The 19,391-nt window shown below is 34.1% G+C and overlaps 1 protein-coding gene and 2 pseudogenes across 1 annotated transcript; 2 read left to right on the top strand and 1 right to left on the bottom strand.

Moving 5' to 3' along the window:
* The first annotated feature begins 3 nt into the window (after nt 1-3).
* LOC109056804 (cholesterol 25-hydroxylase-like protein 1, member 2) lies at nt 4-2,687 on the top strand. Its single transcript, XM_019073993.2, has one exon. It carries the CDS (start codon nt 1,006-1,008, stop codon nt 1,834-1,836), a length of 831 nt encoding a protein of 276 aa, XP_018929538.2. The 5' UTR covers nt 4-1,005; the 3' UTR covers nt 1,837-2,687.
* On the top strand, nt 2,652-10,877 carry LOC109056807 (annotated as a pseudogene).
* A 5,641-nt stretch (nt 10,878-16,518) lies between these two features.
* Nucleotides 16,519-19,391, bottom strand: part of LOC109084569 — a 13,969-nt pseudogene continuing 11,096 nt past the window's right edge.

The following is a 19,391-nucleotide window of genomic DNA, read 5'->3' as shown; positions in this document are numbered from 1 at the left end:
GGAGGAAAGTAACATGTACCACGTGACGCCGTTAGCGCTACATCGGTATCTTTCTGGAAAAGGTGCGTTTCTCTCTCGGGCTATGTGGCTGGTCCTGTGGATGCCAAAAGCGGTCCTACCTACGTTCCACAAAATCGATACAGGAAGCAGCGACGAGAACGCCTGGCTCTCTCTTGCTTTACAGGAACAGTTTTGTGGCTGAATGGGGGCGGATGCTCCTCTGTACCAGACTGGCTGCTGTCACTCGAATGCTGCCGTGTGGGTCTGATGCATGACCGTCCAAATTTCTTTCATTTTCTTTGTTAACTGTACTATTCTCTCTCTTTCTGTTTCCGTCTTTCGTTGCGCCTGCAGCTCTCCGATGAAGAAAGCGGCACTTTTTTCCTGTAATAGCATCATCATCACCTGCTCTGAGTGTAGAAACGGCACTATTGCTGCACCTGTATGGCCTCATAATAATAATTTGCTTCGGAATAATATCAGCGAGACATTTGAATATTCATTGATTTAAAAATACAGAGTAAAGAACTGGATATTTGGACCAATACTATAACTGACCAATCAGAGACAACGTATGGGCCAAAGCCACGCCCATTTAATTCAAGCGATTCTATTCTATTTGCTTATTCTTTTTCCATGGTCTGACTGAGACGTCTTCGACGCTCTCTTGCGTTACGGAGTGGAAAGACAACAGTGCATGCCCGGACAAGTTCAAGTACTAAGTAAATCATTTCACATCCAAACGGTCTTAAACACCTTTTATTCCTAGAATGTAAATACATATATTTATTACATGGTGTAGGTAATGTCTACATCAAAATAACCCCTCACACACTTAAATAATTTAGAAACAGAAAGAAGGTATAAATATTTCCATCCAAAGTCATTAGATACCAGGTACATGAGCCACTTGAAACATCCAGGACAGAGGATGATTTAGAAAGCTAAACAATTCTGAGTTGTATCTGTTGCTTTAAAAGAAATATAGTTGTTCAATTACTGAAAATGACACTAGTTAATGTGTTCGAGACAATTTGGGAGACCTTCCAGACAAAAGACTCAGTTTTGCAGCCTGTGTGGGACTATGTGCGACTCAACCACTCTGAAACTCTTCGGTCTCCTCTCTTTCCTGTGATTCTGACCGTAGCGTCGTATTTTGTGCTTTGCATACCCTACCTAGTCTGCGACATCATGGGAAAGAAGTGGCCAGCTGTTAACCGGTACAAGATTCAGCCTGACAAAATGCCCACTACTGCAATGCTCCTCCACTGCAGTGGAGTAACTCTTTATAATCACGTGCTTCTGGTGTTTCCTGCAGCAGTAGCGCAGTGGATGTGGAGACCTTCTACTCCCCTGCCTGAACGAGCACCTACATTGCTTGAACTTGCAGGTGGGGTGACTGGAAACCTTCTTCTTTTTGACTTTCAGTATTTTATCTGGCACTTTTTGCATCATAAGATCCGCTGGCTGTATGTGACTTTCCATGCTATCCACCATAATTACTCCGCCCCATTTGCTCTGGCCACTCAGTGCCTTGGTGGATGGGAGTTGGTCACGGTGGGCTTCTGGACCACGCTTAACCCCATTCTGCTGAGGTGTCATCTGCTCACCACCTGGATGTTCATGGTGGTCCACGTCTATGTATCGGTGGAAGACCACTGCGGATATGATTTCCCTTGGTGCATGTCTCGTCTGATCCCATTTGGTGTTTATGGAGGTCCGAGCAAGCATGATGTGCACCACCAGAAACCTAATACTAACTTTGCACCCCATTTTAGTCACTGGGATAAACTCTTCGGCACTCATGCTGAGTTTAGTTTTGCTAAAACTCAGTGATGAACATGCCTGCATGTGTATATTTAATTTGCATGTTTGGTTGCTTCAGACAGAGCTTAAACAATGCTGAACTTATAACTTCAGTTTTCACTTTGACTTTATTTGTATAGGAACAGTATTAAATGCATAATTTCAGTGCAAAAAAGAAAGAACAGAAAAGAAAATTATGCATTGTGATAATAGTACAGGCTAATTTGCATATCATAAGCACAGGTATAATTAGTAAATTACTAAAAACAAGAATAAATATCTTTTTTTAAATTATTATTATTATTTATCTAGCCCTTCACCATTACGAAAGAATTTAAATCTTGTGTTTATTTTATTTTATTTAAGTTGAGAACCCACCGAGAAAACGCTTCTGGTAACATCATGTCTATTTATTTATTTATTTATTTAGATAACAACTTTAGCTTTATTATATTAGCATTTAAAAACTATACATTTATGCAGCTTTAAAATGCAAAAGAAAAAAATACTTTTTAAAAAACATCAGTGTAGTCTATTATCCATCATTTTTAAAGCTTGATTATATAGTGACCTATTATGATAAATGTAATAGGTATAAATCACTGTAAAAAAAAAAAAAAGAAGATTTTTCAAAGTTTATTGGAGCATGTTCTACAAGAAAATATTATTTCAGCTTAAAAATGTATTTCTGCTTAAAAAAAATCATGTTTAATTTAGTGTGTTACTTGCCATATCTTTGTAATTATTGTGAAATGTACTAGACATTTTTAATGAAAATAGTTTCAAAGGAAATCCTACAGCTTTTTTTTTTTGTGATTGTGGATTTAATTGTTTGGGTTCAAACCATGGCACAATATGAAGTGTGAGACAAAATCATTGCATACATACATAGATATATATATATTAATATACTATATATACTATATATATATATATATATATATATATATATATGTATCTATATATATATATATATTATGTATATAAGTACTTCAATATGTACTTTATGTATAGGCAATGATTTCTATATTCTATATTCTATATTTTTTTCTATATATATATAATTTTTTTTTCTTAAGCTATAAACAGGTGTGGAAAGGAAAATATGTAAATTAAGATATTTCTAATTATTTTAGAAATCTATTATGTTCCTCCTACATGCTAGAAAGATCTCAAACCAAGCATGGCAAGCTCAAAAGCAAATTTTCAGAAGAGGAATTTTTTTTTTTTTTTTTAAGAAAGCAGATTTGCATATGCGTGTGAACTAAAAATAGAATGCACTACAGTTGCCTCTTATTTCAAATCCAGATTTATCTCTGTGCTGCTAATATTCTCCCAGATAGCACACGTGCGTCTGCAAGGTGTCTGTTAAAGATTGCTTCATCTGGAAAGCATCTGTGTTCAGACATCAGTTTTACATACATTCTAAATCATAAACATCTTGAAGACATCTTCTAAACATCTATCTGATAGGAAACTTCCTGTAGACGTATTGCAGATGAGCAAACACTCTAAAAACAATACATCTCGCAGATGTAAGATAGACGTCTCTGTGATGTACATGCGCTATCAGGGCTCTGTGTTGTTTTTCAAGACTACATTTTTATATTTAAACATTTGTTGTTTATTTCATGGAATAGCTGACTCTGAAAACCTTCCTGCACTCTTTAATAAGCTTCAGCCATGTGTTGGGTGTATGCAATGCATGTAGGTTTACCATCGATCTAATCGATTGTGATTATGCAATACAATTATGTAACAGCAGTGTCAGTAAAGAGATTTACTTAGTTAAATCCCTTTGTGTAACTATATCTTGCATGTGAACATGTATTTCTATATTTAATAAGTTGAATGTTTTTAATAGTAAGAAAGGACTTGGTCGTTCTTTGTAGTTACAAAAGATACAATTAAAGAATAGCTAGTATTTTATGAAGAAATGTAAATGGTGCGTGCCGGTGCAAAACTTGTCATGCTTAATGCTTTGCTAAAGCCAGCGCTACTAATAAAAGTCTATTAATAATATAACGTCATAAAATGTCTGTGTTTCAGTTATTTCCTACAAAAGCATCATTTCTCTGTCACACGTCGTCAGCTGGCCGCTGTGTGGCGCTGTTCCCGGATCAGACTCCAACACAGCAGTGATATGGCAGCCGGGAAACACACAGCCATCTTATAATCCGCAGCCATTATTGTTTATTTTGATGTTTAGACGTTTTTTTTTAGTTTTTTAGTTTTGGGTGATTTTTTGATAACGTCGTCTAAGACCGTTTTGGTGTTCCTGAACCTGATATTTTGGGTAAGTTGTGGATGTTTGGGGCTGTATTTGGGAGTGCGTCAGTGTTGTCAGATGGACACAGAGAGTCAGGTGTCGAGCAGCTGCATTATTACACACATACACTCCTTTATATCACTAATACGCTTATAAAACCTGTTAAATACATGCATGTTTTGCTATATTTGATATGCCGTTTGTGTTTATATTGCATTATTTAAAAAACTGCTCGTTGCTGTGTATTGCATTGTTTGTTTACATATTCCTCACGGTCTTCGATCACTTTAATGCCTAAAAAAAAAAACACTGATAATATAAGATTAGTGTTGTTTATATGTTTTGTATACTTTAATGTGCTTGAATTGGCAAGTCAGCTTCATTGTTTCCTTTATCCCCAGAGCAGGTTTAGTTGTGTTGTTTGACGTGTTAAACCTCGTCAGGCAGTTCCTTTAGGAAACTCTGTCATCATTCGGTTTTGCATTCTTGTGGGATTTGTGAATTATTTGGTAATTGAAGTTAATAGCACTTTCCTCAAAGGATTCCATCATCACACAACAAACGAGGACTTTTGAGAGAGAGAGAGAAAAAAACTGTTCACAATGATTTTGCATTAGGATCAAATGTGAAACATTTGTAGAAACTTTGTAATTTTGCAACACATGAAAAATCAACTGTGATTTTCTTTAACTTTCTTGTAATACAATACGTTTCGAGTTTATAATAGAAGTTGTAACAGTTATAATAATAATAAAGGTTTGGTATAAACTGCACAATATCCGGTCAAATAAGAATAACAAAAAAGATTTAGGGATGCGTTGATAATAAAATCCTTGCTAAATTAAATTAAACATTATTGTTTTAATGTTATAGGTGTTATTATAAAGATTAAAACTTTAAGATTAAAAATCAATACCTATAGAAGTCAATATCGTTTTAAATCAATGTCAGTTCATTGTTGAGATATTTATGTGAATTTAGACATCACAACGTTATAATGTACAGTATTAAACTAAATATTCAATACATAATTTAAATGCACTTTTAGGATCTACAAAAGAAAAAAAACTCTGTTTGAGTAAGATTTAAATTAAATAAAAATCCATAAAACTGGCCAGTAAACTGTGTGTGTGTGTGTATATAATATATATATATATATATATATATATATATATATATATATACACACACACACACAGTACAGGTAAAAGTTTGGAAACATTACTATTTTTAATGTTTTTGAAAGAAGTCTCTTCTGCTCATCAAGCCTGCATTTATTTGATCAAAAATACAGAAAAAAACAGTAATATTGTGAAATATTATTACAACTTAAAATAATAGTTTTCTATTTGAATATACTTTAAAAAAAAATAATTTATTCCTGTGATGCAAAGCTGAATTTTCAGCATCATTACTCCAGCCTTCAGTGTCACACATCCAGTCTATCACATGATCATTTAGAAATCATTCTAATATTCTGATTTATTATGATTGTTGGAACAGTTTTTTCTGCTGTCTAATATATTTGTGATGAAATTAAAATGTAAAAAAAAAATGCATTTATTCAAAATAAAAAAAAATCTAATAATATATATTCTAATAATATATTTTCTTTACTATCACTTTTTATCAATTTAACACATCCTTGCTGAATAAAAGTATTGATTTTATATTAAAAAAAAAGAAAGAAAAAAAATTACTGACCCCCAATTACTGACCAGTTAGTGTAGATTGTTATTACAAAATATTTAGATTTTAAAAAACATAGCTTCTTTTTTTTTTTCTTTTTTTCTTTTTTTTTTTACTTTTTATTCATCCACAAGTATCCTAAAAAAGTATCACATGTTCTGAAAAAATATTAAGCAGCAGAACTGTTTCCAACTTTTGATAATGAATCATCATATTAAAATGATTTCTAAAGGATCATGTGATAATGATCCTAAAAATTCAGCTTTGCATCACAGAAATAATGATAATTTAAGTATAATAAATGTAAAAACAATTATTTTAAATTGTAATAATATATCACAATATTACATTTTTTTTTTTCTGTGTTTTTGATCAAATAAATGCAGGCTTGATGAGCAGAAGAAACCTTCTTTCAAAAACATTAAAAATAGTAATGTTTTTCCAAACTTTTGACCTGTACTGTATATGTATTTTTTTTATTTTGTAATTTTGTATTTTTTTGTTTTTTTCGTTTTTTGTTTTTTTTTTTGATATTTTGATATAAATTCAAGTGGAAGTTTTGGGGATTTCAGAGTGATTTATAATTTTTTTAAAAAAAACACATAGTTTGTGATATTGTGCTCATTGGGTTCGACTGAACTGGGGCAATTAAGGCAAAGATTCAAGACCTAAAGTGAGCTGTCGGATCTGTAGAGACACCTTCCTTGTCTTTGTTTGTGTGATTAATCTCTTTAATCTGGGACTGAATGAAGTTTAAAGTCTCCACCTGACAGATAGAGGAAAGATTCAAGACCCACTGTCCTGTTCTTTTTTTTAGGGGGATCAGGCTGCTTTATTAAATCTGTTCATATCACAAGAGCCTGAATAGCTTGTTTAGTGTTTTAGCGCAAGAGTATATTTACGTTGATTCATAGATGGAGAAGACTAAAAGGAGGTCCATTTGTGCATTTATTTATTTATCCTGCCTTGTTTCCTTATAGGATGATAATTATGCACATTTCTGTGTGTTGACCTTTAATTTTGGCTAATGGTTTTCAGCATTCCATATCATACTTACCTTTTGAAAGTCAAAGTGACATTAAGTTGTGTTTGATTCCAAATTCTTGACGGCAGACGGAAGATGACGGCATTAAATCAATCCAGTAACTGATTTAAGGTCACATTCAATTCATGATGAGACTGACATAACTCATAACTGAATTCACATCTTATCCACTTTCATGTAACTAACTCTCCTTTGTTATCTCCTTTAGGCCGCTGCTGGTATTCTGTGCTATGTTGGAGCCTACGTGTTCATCACGTATGATGACTATGACCATTTCTTTGAGGATGTGTACACTCTGATCCCAGCCGTTGTCATTATCGCAGTCGGAGCGCTGTTGTTCATTATTGGACTCATTGGATGCTGTGCCACTATTCGAGAGAGCCGCTGTGGTCTTGCCACGGTTAGTGAACTGTTAAGTTTCCAGCACTGCCTAATAGTGTTTCCCTTAAATTAATGCTTTTATTCAGCAAGGATGCATTAAATTAATCAAAAGTGACAGTAAAGACTTTAATAATGTTACAATTTAAATGGAAGAAAGTATCATGGTTTGCACAAGAATATTAAGCAGCACAGCTATTTTCAGGATTGATAATAAACAAGTTGAAACCAAATTTTCTTGCATCTCTCTTTTACAGTTTGTTGTCATTCTTATGCTGGTATTTGTGACTGAGGTGGTTGTGGTGGTTCTCGGCTATGTTTACAGAGCTAAGGTGAGTCCTGCATTGAAATGAAGTCAGTATTTATAGAGATAGGAGTGCCTGCAACTCTTTTGTTTTTATATGAAAGCTCTTCACACTTTCTGAGCTCTTTCAGTTGTGTGCAAAGGTGAACAAGACAATGTAATACCTGCCTTGTACTGTATTGTGCTGCTGTATAGCAATGCTGTCTCCTCCTATATAAAGAATGGATTTAGTGAAAGGTGGATGTCAGGGACAGAAATTAATGGGGGCCAAAATTAATAAAATTGATCAAAATATTGACCAAAAGTGTCCCTTTATGAGTTCTATTATTATATAGTTAAACAGTATTACACAAGCAGGAGTGCTTTTTAAAAAAAAAAATATCAGCGCAGTTGCAAATGTGACATTGATTTTATTATTAAAAGTTAATATTAAGTGAATTACATTTTATTAGACACAGCATTGTCTGTTTTTGCTCTGTTTCATGAACGAAAATAGTTACAAAGTAAGCTACAGCAGAACCGTTGCAACAATGGTGTTTTGTTCCACATGTGCATGAATCCACATTTTAAAAGAAATCAATTGAGGGAACAATTCAATGACTCATTTATAAAGTGCAAAACCCTTGCTTCCTTCCTGAATTAACTGAGCTGTTTGAATGAATGACTCACTCATTATCACAGTGATTTTTCCACTGTGATTTTAGTTTTTCATTTTAAATTATCATTTCATTTTCATTTGTAATTGAATTTCATGATAATCTTTAATTTCAGATTCTTATAGTTTATGCATGCATTTGATAAGGTTTTGAAAACAATTGCCCTTATAAGAAAAATGCTTCTTGATATCAATTTAAGGGGGCAGGTACTGACCTTTAATGGACGGTTAATTTGTGTCACTGGTAAATGTGTTTCTAGGTAGAAGACGAGGTCAATCATTCCATCCAGAAAGTGTATGATGAATACAACGGCACCAACACGGATGCTCCGAGCCGTGCTATTGACTATGTTCAGAGACAGGTGAGCCTGCTTAACGAGGAGGTGTACAGAATGTTCTGTTATTGTATTGTTAATAAATCAATTCCAACCCTAATAAAATCACTATACTGTCTTTATCACAACTTGAAGCTCCATTGCTGTGGCATCACCAACTACTCAGACTGGAAGAACACGCGTTGGTTTAAGGAGTCTAGGAACAACAGTGTGCCGCTGAGCTGCTGCAAACCCAACATGAACAACTGCACCGGCTCCCTCTCCCGCCCCGGAGACCTCTATCCTGAGGTGAGAGATGTGCTTGTGACTGTGAGTGTAGATGATGAAGCCAAGGAAGCCTGTGTTTGATGTTAATGTGTTTGTTAAAAACCATCTTAGGGATGTGAAGCCCTGGTTGTGAAGAAACTGAAAGAGATAATGATGTACGTCATCTGGGCCGGCCGGACGTTTGCTTTTTTCTGACGCAATTCAGTTATGCTATTCAGATTTTTTTCATTTGACAGATTATTTTAGAATTTAATTTTCTCATTAATTTTTTTTATTCTTATTTTTTGGTCATGAAAATGCATTTCAGTTTACAGTAAATTCAATCGACTTCATCACAGCATTTGCAATTTAAAGGTGGCTGTATGTAGGATTGACACCGAGTGGTTGAACTAGGTATTGCAGTCCAAATTCAAAATATTGGAGCACGTTTTTTCACCTGGCTCCTCCTCCCCAGACTTGAAGCAGGTTGCCAGATTGACGACACAAAAAGGAACGAGCGCGCTTGATGATGAATGAAGTGAAATACGCTGTGTTTTCCACCAACTGGCAACCCGAAATACCGAAATACAATTGGGTAAATTGGCAGTGGGCGGGTTTCTCAAACCAAAACAAACACCGACATTCCGGCCCGGAACGCACATTTTCAAAGTAGAATAACTGACTGTAGTATCGTTTTTCAGATAAACAAGTATGTTAACGTAGCATGTTTCTTAAAGATCTGCAAACATTATGGTATTTTTATGCTTGAGTAGAGTCAAAATCTTACATACAGCACCTTTAACGTGCATTTGGGAATGCAATGTGTGCTAGATTTAATTTATTTGACAAATTTGCATAATTTACTATATTTTAGAGATCAGAAGTTTACAGCATTTTATATTCCAGCAAAATAAAAGCTTGAGAGTTTGAATGTTTAAAGGTGAAGAATTTAAGACCTAAATATTAGTATTGGTAACCTATAAAATTGATGATGATTCAAATATTCTTTTATTTTACAATATAATTATATTTTAAAACAGTAATATATGTTCTGTATTCCAGTGTTTACAATTATAGTTAAAACCATAATAAGTTTTTTTATATATCTATATATATATATATATATATATATATTATATATATATCATATATATATATATTATATATATATATATAAATTTATAACTATAACTGTTTTATTTGTTCACGTTACTTGTCATGAAAGCATTAACCAATATCAGAGAATCATGAATGCAAATGTGACGTTAAATTACTGAAATATTATCTTAAATTCTCAAGGGGTACTTCAGGTAAGTAGAGGGGTTTGACTGACAAAATAATTTTGGGAACCCCTGGCTTAGACTAAGAATCAACAATGCAAGGCTTGTACGGCAGCTTCAGTGGATCTCTTTTGTCCCCATCAGACAGAGCTCTGGGACGGCAGCACTCGTGCAGCGTCAGTATGTGCTTTTGTTGCCCTGTAGCTGCTGAATAACAGATTTTGACATTCATACGGTTCCAAAGTCCCTCTGCCTGTGATTTACACATGTAACTGACTCAGTTCTGCCTCAATTAACTAGCAAGAACCGGGGCACTGGCTTAAGTTGTTCTTGGCAAACTTGCATAAAATTACACTAGATGTAGATATTTTCACAAAGGCAATTTGACATGACAGTGCTTTGCTGCTCAAGAAATATTTTGTAATTATTATCATGTTGAAAACAGATGCTGGGAATGCTGTGTGCTTGTGTGGTGCTGTGTCGCAGAAGCCGAGACCCGGCCTACGAGCTCCTCATACACCGGAGGGACGTATGCATGAAAGAACCTAGCAGACAGACTTTCTCTTTTCATTCACACACAAACACAAACACACTGGGCTCAGGTGGCACACTGGATACGCCCTAATTTATCTCTGTTTCTACACACATTACACAGGGTTTGCTCACACGTTGCACTGGTGATGGGTGAAACAAAGTGCATACTCTTTATTTATACAGTATGTCACTGAAAATGACTGCATTTTAATTTAAACCTTTGTTTTTCTCTCAAAGGCGTCGCGCCAGAATGCAAAATGGCAAACAGCCAGTTTTTAATCCCGCTGAAAAGACTTTAACAAAAGAAAAGTTAACATTTTCTCTTCCTTGTCTTGTGTTATATGGAGAGGGAAGATTCTGTTATTGTATGAAATAATAGGTGGAAATGTATGCTTCCTCATTTGTTAGTTTGCACTATGTGTACGGTTTAGTTTATATTATATACAAATAGAACCATGGTAAATGGTTGGGATGGGGAAGTGCTTTGATACGAGAGGATAGACTCGTGGTACTGCTGTCTCAGATGTCACCCATCACCAGTCCTCAGTCGCTCAGGGACAGTGGCAGTGTGAGAGACAGGTCTGGATTGACCACACAAGATTGCTTTGGCATTGTGGGTCAATCGTACAGCTAAAGGTTCAAAAACTGGGATTCACATCAGTTTGCATGTAAAGTGGTAAAGAGGTTTGGAGGGATGCTGCTAGATGCTTCTACCTACCATTTACTGAACTCTATTTCTTCTTTTTTGTTTTTCCATTGCTTACCGTGTGAACATTTACTAGTCTAGTGAATAGATTTCTAAGTCAGTTTGGATAACATATAGATATGTTGAACAGGCTCAACAGTTGTATTATTTTAAAATGAATGTACATAGGGAGGAAAAATGGTGAAATAAGATTGTAATATACGATCTTCAAATAAATGTTTCATAAGTTGACATCTGTTGTTGTTGTTTCATGTTCTTGATGTGAATAATTTAGCGTAATATCCTCACCAAGGTTTAATCTTTTTTGAACACAGTAATAGTTTAAAATCTTCTATTTTTAATGTATTTTCATGTAATTTATTACTGTGATGATAAAGATAAACTTTTAGCAGTAATTTCTTACTGTGGATGAAAGAAAAGCCCTTACTCCATGATCCTTCAGAAAAGATTTGATGATGCTTAAGATGCTTTTTTTTTTTTTTTTTATTTATTTTTTTTGTCTGAAGCTCTGTAATGTAAACTTCTTGGAGCACAACTATATATTCATGACCGTTTTCTCACTCGTTGAGCAATTCCATAGTTGCACAAGGCACACCAAACACATCACAGATGTTGAAAGATGCCTTGTCTGGGGTCTTTCTTCAGTTCAGGCGGCCTAAAAAACACTTGATACAGTAGCAACGAAACAGGGTCGGAAGCGCAGTCCTTTCCCAGGAAGGGGGGTGTGTCCCAACTGCTGCGAGATGGTCATGCTAAGCAGCATACCATCACACATTATCTAGAGGGGGAAGTTATGGTCGCTGCCGTTCTTGGATCCCTAAATAACAGCACAACACCTGCAAGTCAAAATGATAGGTTATTAATAGTAGAAAGTTGAAATGCAATTAAATACAACTGTCATGTGGGTTTCCCCTCTATCATTATACTTACTGTAACTGAACAGGTCCTGACAGTGGTGAAATAAGATCTGTGCAAAAGAGCAACTTGTGAAACTTTTTAACCAGATACCGATGAAGAATTAGCATGGGTTTGTGTACTCCTCCTGAAAAAAAAAGGCTTGTAAAGAAAGTTACTATACTACCAACCCTGCAATTTCATATTACATCTAATTTCTTTTTATATCTTGCAGTTCTAGGTTTATATAAATTATAAACTGGAATTTAGAATTGTGAGCTATGAACTTGTAATTGCAATTGTGTTTTTGTGTGTGTGTGTGTGGTGGTGGAAACAAAAAAACCGAAATGCGAGATGAAGAAAACAGAATTAAGAGGGAATAAGTAAGTAAGTAATTAAGTAATTGACTGTTTTCTAGACATTTATGTGCAGAAATAGACTAGGATTTCATTCACATTTCAAATATGATAGAACAAGTCCAATAACGTGACTGAGAAATGCATGAAAACGTTTATGGACTGGTCCCTTGGCCTTTTGGAAACTTGAAACATGGGGACAAGACAAAGAAGGTCATTGTGTTTAAACTTTAAAACGGTTGTCCCAGCGTTAGTTTCTCTTAACCCACTGCCTTTCAGTGCTCTTGAAAAACCAACCACAGTGTTTCAAACCCATGATCCAACTTACCATTCTGTCACGCACGGCGACAATGATTCTTACATGATCCCATACTAGCTTTTTATTTTTGTGCAGTACAAGTGATAAATGCAAAATGCTGAGACCTATGTGCTCTATTATCAGATGCTAACTATTTTTTAAAAATAATCACACTGACTGTAACTTTCCAAAAAGAAATAGATTGACATTTTGAAACTCTGTGTTAAAATCTATGTACACTAAAATCTGTTTAGGCTGTGCATCTTCGCCGTGAAACTAAAATCATGGGCAAGTCCGTAGTGGCTACTCCATTTTCTGTTAAAACATTCTTAGTTTTTTCAGTTCACAATAAATACATTTTATGAATAAATATAAATCTTCTATCTCAACAATACAATAGTCATGATAACTAACAGTTTTTATATAAATATGAAAACCCGTTTTGATTTATTACTACAGTGCTATACAGATTTTCGCAGGTGTGGATGTGCCTACTGCTTAAATGCATTTAGCAAGCAAAGTCCTCCTATGCGACACTTTTATAGGGAGTTGCCCTCAATAACTCTGTTATTATGAGAGTGTTTAAGGGGACATGGAGAGACTTAGCAGTCTCCTTCTGCTAGATTTCCTGATTCATATCTTGGCCAAGTAGGAGCCTGGCACCAGCACGGTCTTGCCGTCCCTCTCCACCGTCAACCAGCCGTCTCACCTCTGCCTGTTCCTGACCACGACCAGCACTTCCCCCGCAGAGATGGAGAAAGCTTCATCAGCGCCCTGCACCGCACGACAGTCTCTCATCAGACTGCAGTAAACATTTCCGCAACATCCAAAAAAGGATATTAACATTTTTCTGCGCTTAGTTAACAGCCATGGTCAAAACCAAATGGGCATTTTTGGAAATAAAACACTGGACTAATAAATATGGAAATGTTAATAAATTCTTTGGATTTTTTTGGAAAATTTTTTTTGTAGATTTATTTAGTAGTTTTCTAAATTTTGCTTTGTAGTTTTGTGCTTTTGTGTATTTTTAAAATAATAGTCCATAGTGAATGCATATTCTTAACTTCGGTGGCAAATTTTTTTTAATTTTAATCATTTGCAATTATTTTATTTTTTAGTTTCTTATTCTTTCATTTTAACGCACAAAACTGTCTGTACCTTGAGCCCAATAACTAGTCATACTGAGCCTGGAAGTGTCGCTTTTAGAAGCCAGCCCTGTTTGAAGTCGCTTGTGAAAATCCAGGAATGGAGGGCCATACCATATCCCATCGCCTTGCAGGTGTGCACCCATGACAAAAACAATCGAAAACTAGGACCCATATATATTGTTACTAAATTGTAACTATACGGTCTATCAGTGCACTTCAATAAGTATTGGAAACAGTAAAGACAAAATTGCTTTCTCTGCTGTGGAGTCCAAAGACATTTTGCAAATATGATTAAAAGCCTGAATTATTGCGACAAAAAATACAGAATGTCACATTTTTATTAGTAGGTCTTTCGACACCACTACATGTTTTACCAAATTAAAAAGACCAGGCACTTTGTCGAGTTAAATCCCACTTCTAGATGTGAACAATAAGTATTGGAACAAGTGAATTTAAGGTCGGATGTTAAAAGCATTGAAAAGAGCTGCAATATTTAGTTGCAGATTCCCTTGCATGCAAATCAGAGCAGTGATCTGTGACCCATAGAAATCACCAGGACTCTTGGTCGTATGCTTTGCAACAAACCTTTTCCCAGCCTTTAATGCAGCCAATTCTAACTGTTGCTTGTTTTGGGGAGTTTCTGTCTGTAGTCTCCTCTTCCAGCTGGTGAAAATAATGTTTTCAATCAGATTTAAATCTGGAATTGATTTGGGCAATCTAAAGACTTTACATTTCTTTGCCCTGATAAAGCCCTTGACTGAACTGGCAGGGTGTTTTGGCTCATTGTCCTGATCCAATATAAAGTGCTTTCTAATGATCTTTTGGTGGCAATTTTCTGGAATATTGGTAGCCAAGATGATTTTGTATACTTCCAAATTCATTATGCTACTGCCATCATACATTAAGTCATCATTAAAATCAAGAGGTCCTGTTTCGAGACAGCCATGCATGACCATGCCCATGGACACCAGCTCCAGCAAGCTTTACAGATGGAGGTTGTATGCGATGAGGCATTTGCAGTTCCCTTTTTCTCCACACTTTAGCTTCCAATCACTTAGATAAAGGTTAATCTTGTGTCTCATCGGTCCATCAACTCAGTTCCAAAAACTCTACTGGCTTCTCATTTGTGAAGAATCTTGCCTTTCTATGTTTGGTGATGATCATAGGTTTGCATCTTGCGGTGTGTAGCTTCTGTAATCTGTGTCAAATTCTCCTGCGGACTGTAGATTGACAGAGCATCACCCCAGCTTTCTGGAGGTTGTTGGTGATTTGTTTGACATGTATTTTAGGTTTCATTTTCACAGCTTTTATGATTCGTCTGTCATCAACTACTGTGGTTTTTCTCAGCCGATCAGGTCGTCGTTGGTTGCTGATGCCGCCGGTAGTTTCCAAACTCTTTGATTTCTCCATGCCCCTTTGTGTTTTTCTGTAATTTCTAATTGACTTCCTCTTTTCTTTTATCATCCAAATTGCTTGCTTTTTTTTTCTCAGAGTCGGCTTCCTCGACTTCATCCTGTTTGTGTGTGTCATCGTCAAATGCAAGACTTAGAATGCAGAAGCAATGGATATAAATGCTAAGACACATTCCCTGCTTTTTAATATCTGAAGAATTAATGCAACAGGACACAGAATGAGCACTTAGAAAGACCTGTGAGGCAACTGTTTCCAATACTTATGCTTACATCAGATAGGGAGAGATGTAAAAGTGTAAAACTTTTTTTTTATGTAAAAAAAAACTCTAAAAAGTGCTGTTCTTCTTAGCTGGTATAAAAACATCTTTTTGTCTCATATTAATCTTTTAATCATATTTACAGATTTCTTGACTCCACAGCAAACAGAACAATTTTGTCTTTACTGTTTTAATACTTATGGAGGGCACTGTATATATATAAGTGCTTGTCAAATGATTAATCACGATTAATCACATCAATTATATTAATGGTAAATATATACATAGAAATACATGGAAATATTTCAAAATATATACTGTATGTGTGTGTATTCATATATAGATAATAAATATACACAGAACACACACATTTTTTTTTTTTACTATTGTAAACAAAAACCTTTATTTTGGATGCGATTAATCGCAATTAATTGTTTGATAGCCCTAATACATATACATATATACATATATATATATATATATATATATATGTGTGTGTGTGTGTGTGTGTGTGTGTGTGTGTGTGTGTGTGTGTGTGTGTATTAAACTAAACCTAAACTTTAAAAAGCATGATTAAAAATTGTATGTGTGTGTGAAAATGTTAGAACTAAAAAAAAGTTACAGGACTAACACATAAAAAAGAAAGATAAATAAGTTCAACACATTAAAATGGGGCTATTGAAAAAAAAGCTAATTTAAAAACAGAAATATTTAAAAACTAACACTATATAAAACTGAAAAAAAAAAATTATAATAATTTCAAATAATAAATTATCTAAAGGGATAATTTCCAAATTAGTACTCAAATATAAATATTGGTTAATATATTTTATTTTTATAAATAAACATTTTTATTGAATTAGGTTTTTTCTTTTTAATTTGGAAAATAAAATAGTATTTTAAAAATATTTAAGTTAAAGAGTGAGCCGAAGTGCCCTCTGGTGGTGGCACATATAACATCTGCATTGTACAAATAAAAAAAATGGTACTTAACTATAAGATGGCTAGAACTAAAAATTGTAATGTGCAATCTGAAAAAAAAAAAAGGAAGAAGAAAGTAAGAAAATGAGAGAGATGTGACCGAAAATGGTCATTATTGTAATAGGTACCTGATGGAGGTGCTGATGGCTGAACACATTCATTATTATTAGCCCTGTAGCCAATGGCATAGTTGCCTTGCAAGAGATTTGAAAACCTTTGAAAAAGAAAATAAATGACTGCATAAAACATGTGGGAAAAAAACAGTGCATTAAAATAAATTTGTAACATGACATGTAACGTGAGGTCACAAGTTATCTTGATAAGAAATATTTACTAGCTAAAGGACAGATTCAGATAATGTATTCACTGATGACCCATAACCCATTAAACAATTGGTTTTCTCACTCTTGTTTCATCTCAATGGAGTCTAAATACAGACCAGCCTCTCACAGCTCAGCCTGCATGACTATTTGTGTGATACATACTCTCTGCTAGCAGCTTCAAGACAATGCACTAGTATCGCTGATAGAAAGCATGTTAAAAAACATAGCAGTATGGCATACAGTTCCCAGTGTTTTCTGTTTTGTCAGCATGGCAAATATTTAACACAGGCTTATACATGAACATATACAGACCAGCAGTGGTAAAACACACCTCTTCATCACACCTCCTCCAAAGCGTGTGATGCCATTGCTGTCTGTTGTTGGTTCTCTTTCATAATAGTTTTCAAACACAATGGGTGCTGAGGACACAGACAGAAAGTTTAAGCAAAGACACAGCCGCACGCTTCTCGAATGACATCATCATCATCACATCGTACTGAACTACACCACGTCATGATGCCAATTTGTGATTTTGACAAATTAAAGTTTAATATGAAAACAATATAGAAAAGCACTGACCTGCTGGAGTGGTGCCAGTGCTTTTCGCCTTGATGAAACTGTTGATGTCTTCCGTGATGTCACACAGTTCTAGCACATTCCTCACCTCTTCATAACACTGCATAAAAATGATCATTAATTGATTGACAATATGGCTTTTTCACAGTTAGAGACCACAAGGAAAAAATGCTTCTATTTAGCATTTTTTTTAGCACTTAATACCATACCAATGTAATTGCTTTAAAGACAACATTTGTGTAAAACCTGATAGTTTTCCACAAAACATCAAAGTTTCAAGTGATGTTCACAGGAACAAGTTTGCTTACATTCATATCATTAATATAAAGAATATGAATTTGTCATTTTATGTTGAGATGCCACAGGTGAATAGAGTAAAAAAATCAGATATCATCATACTTCCCCAGCTGACTCATCACAGTACATTAGACAAATTAATTTGTATTACAACTTCTCTAAAAAATGAGGCACTCATTTGCATAAATTTCCAGAACAGGTTCAAAATTCTTGTTGACATACTAGTAGGACTTAGAGTTAAAGGTTTTTTAATGTTGAATGTTGAATTTTGAATAAAAAATGCATCTTAACATCTTTTTAGGAATTTTTTATATATATATATATATATATATATATTATATATATATATATATATATCTATATGATATATAGATACATACATACATATATACATACATACTAATACCTACATATATATATATATATATATATACATACATATATATATATACATACTATATATCCATACTACATACATATATATATATATATATATATATACGATATATGTATGTATGTAGTATGTGTGTGTATATATATATAAACCAGGACTATTATAATATGAACAAATTTTGTAAAAAACCTTCCAAAATATAGATCAGTGTTATTTTAGTAGATATTAATACATTGAGATACTAATAAAGTTAAATATTATATTAAAGTATACTATTATAGTTTATTTGTAGTTTGAGTTTTTATTCCGTTTTCATATTTAGTTCAAGTTATAGTCACTTTGTCTAGTTTAAAAAAAAAAAAAAAAAAAAAAAAAATAAAATTATTATTTCTGGTTTACTTTTAGTTTATTTAGTCCATCAAGTTACACTAAATAAAAATAAGAAAAAATGTTGCCTCGTGCCGCCTTGAGCTGAAATAATTTTTTTTTATTTTTTTTTTATTTTAAATATATATAAAATATTTATAATTAAATTAATATTATATACATAAAATGTATATAGACAAAATATATATAAAACTGGGGCAAGTTTTGGTGATTTTCATTTCTGGCATTAGAGTGACATGAAAAAAAAACACTGATTTTCATCAAACAGCCTTTATAAATATAATATCTGTAGATTGAAATCTGCAGACGCTAATAGATAACACATCATAAAATAAACACTTAAATGTGTATTTTGGATGTTTTTTTTTCACAAGACATGTTAAGAAAGCAAAAGCAAAATCTCAAAACTGACCAGTGCATGAAAAACAATGGTTCTGCCTTAAAAAAAATGCTGATTTTTCCATATTTCCACCGTATGTAATGTTTTCCGCTCTATAACTCTATTATCAGTAAGTAAGTAATACTGACCTCATCATCTTTGACGCACTGCATATGGAAAAGTGATTACAGTGGACCCAAATAGCATTTCTCAAAATGTTAATGCGATCATCTTCCTGCTGCTGGAAAACCTGGAGAAATTCACAGAATTCAGCTCAACATCATGATGTAAATACATCTGCGTGGTCGTAATATGAAGGCGCATGAATTAGTCAACTTATTATTATTAATGCTTGCCGCAGTGGGCAAACACAGAAGGAAGTCAGCAGAATGACACAGACTGAGCTAACTAATAATACCAAGGTATTAAATACAGTAAATGG

The sequence above is a fragment of the Cyprinus carpio genome, chromosome A18, assembly GCF_018340385.1.
Source record: "Cyprinus carpio isolate SPL01 chromosome A18, ASM1834038v1, whole genome shotgun sequence".
NCBI classification, from domain to species: domain Eukaryota; kingdom Metazoa; phylum Chordata; class Actinopteri; order Cypriniformes; family Cyprinidae; genus Cyprinus; species Cyprinus carpio.
Note: the sequence above shows the minus strand (reverse complement) of the source record. Positions and strands in the feature narration are given on the sequence as shown.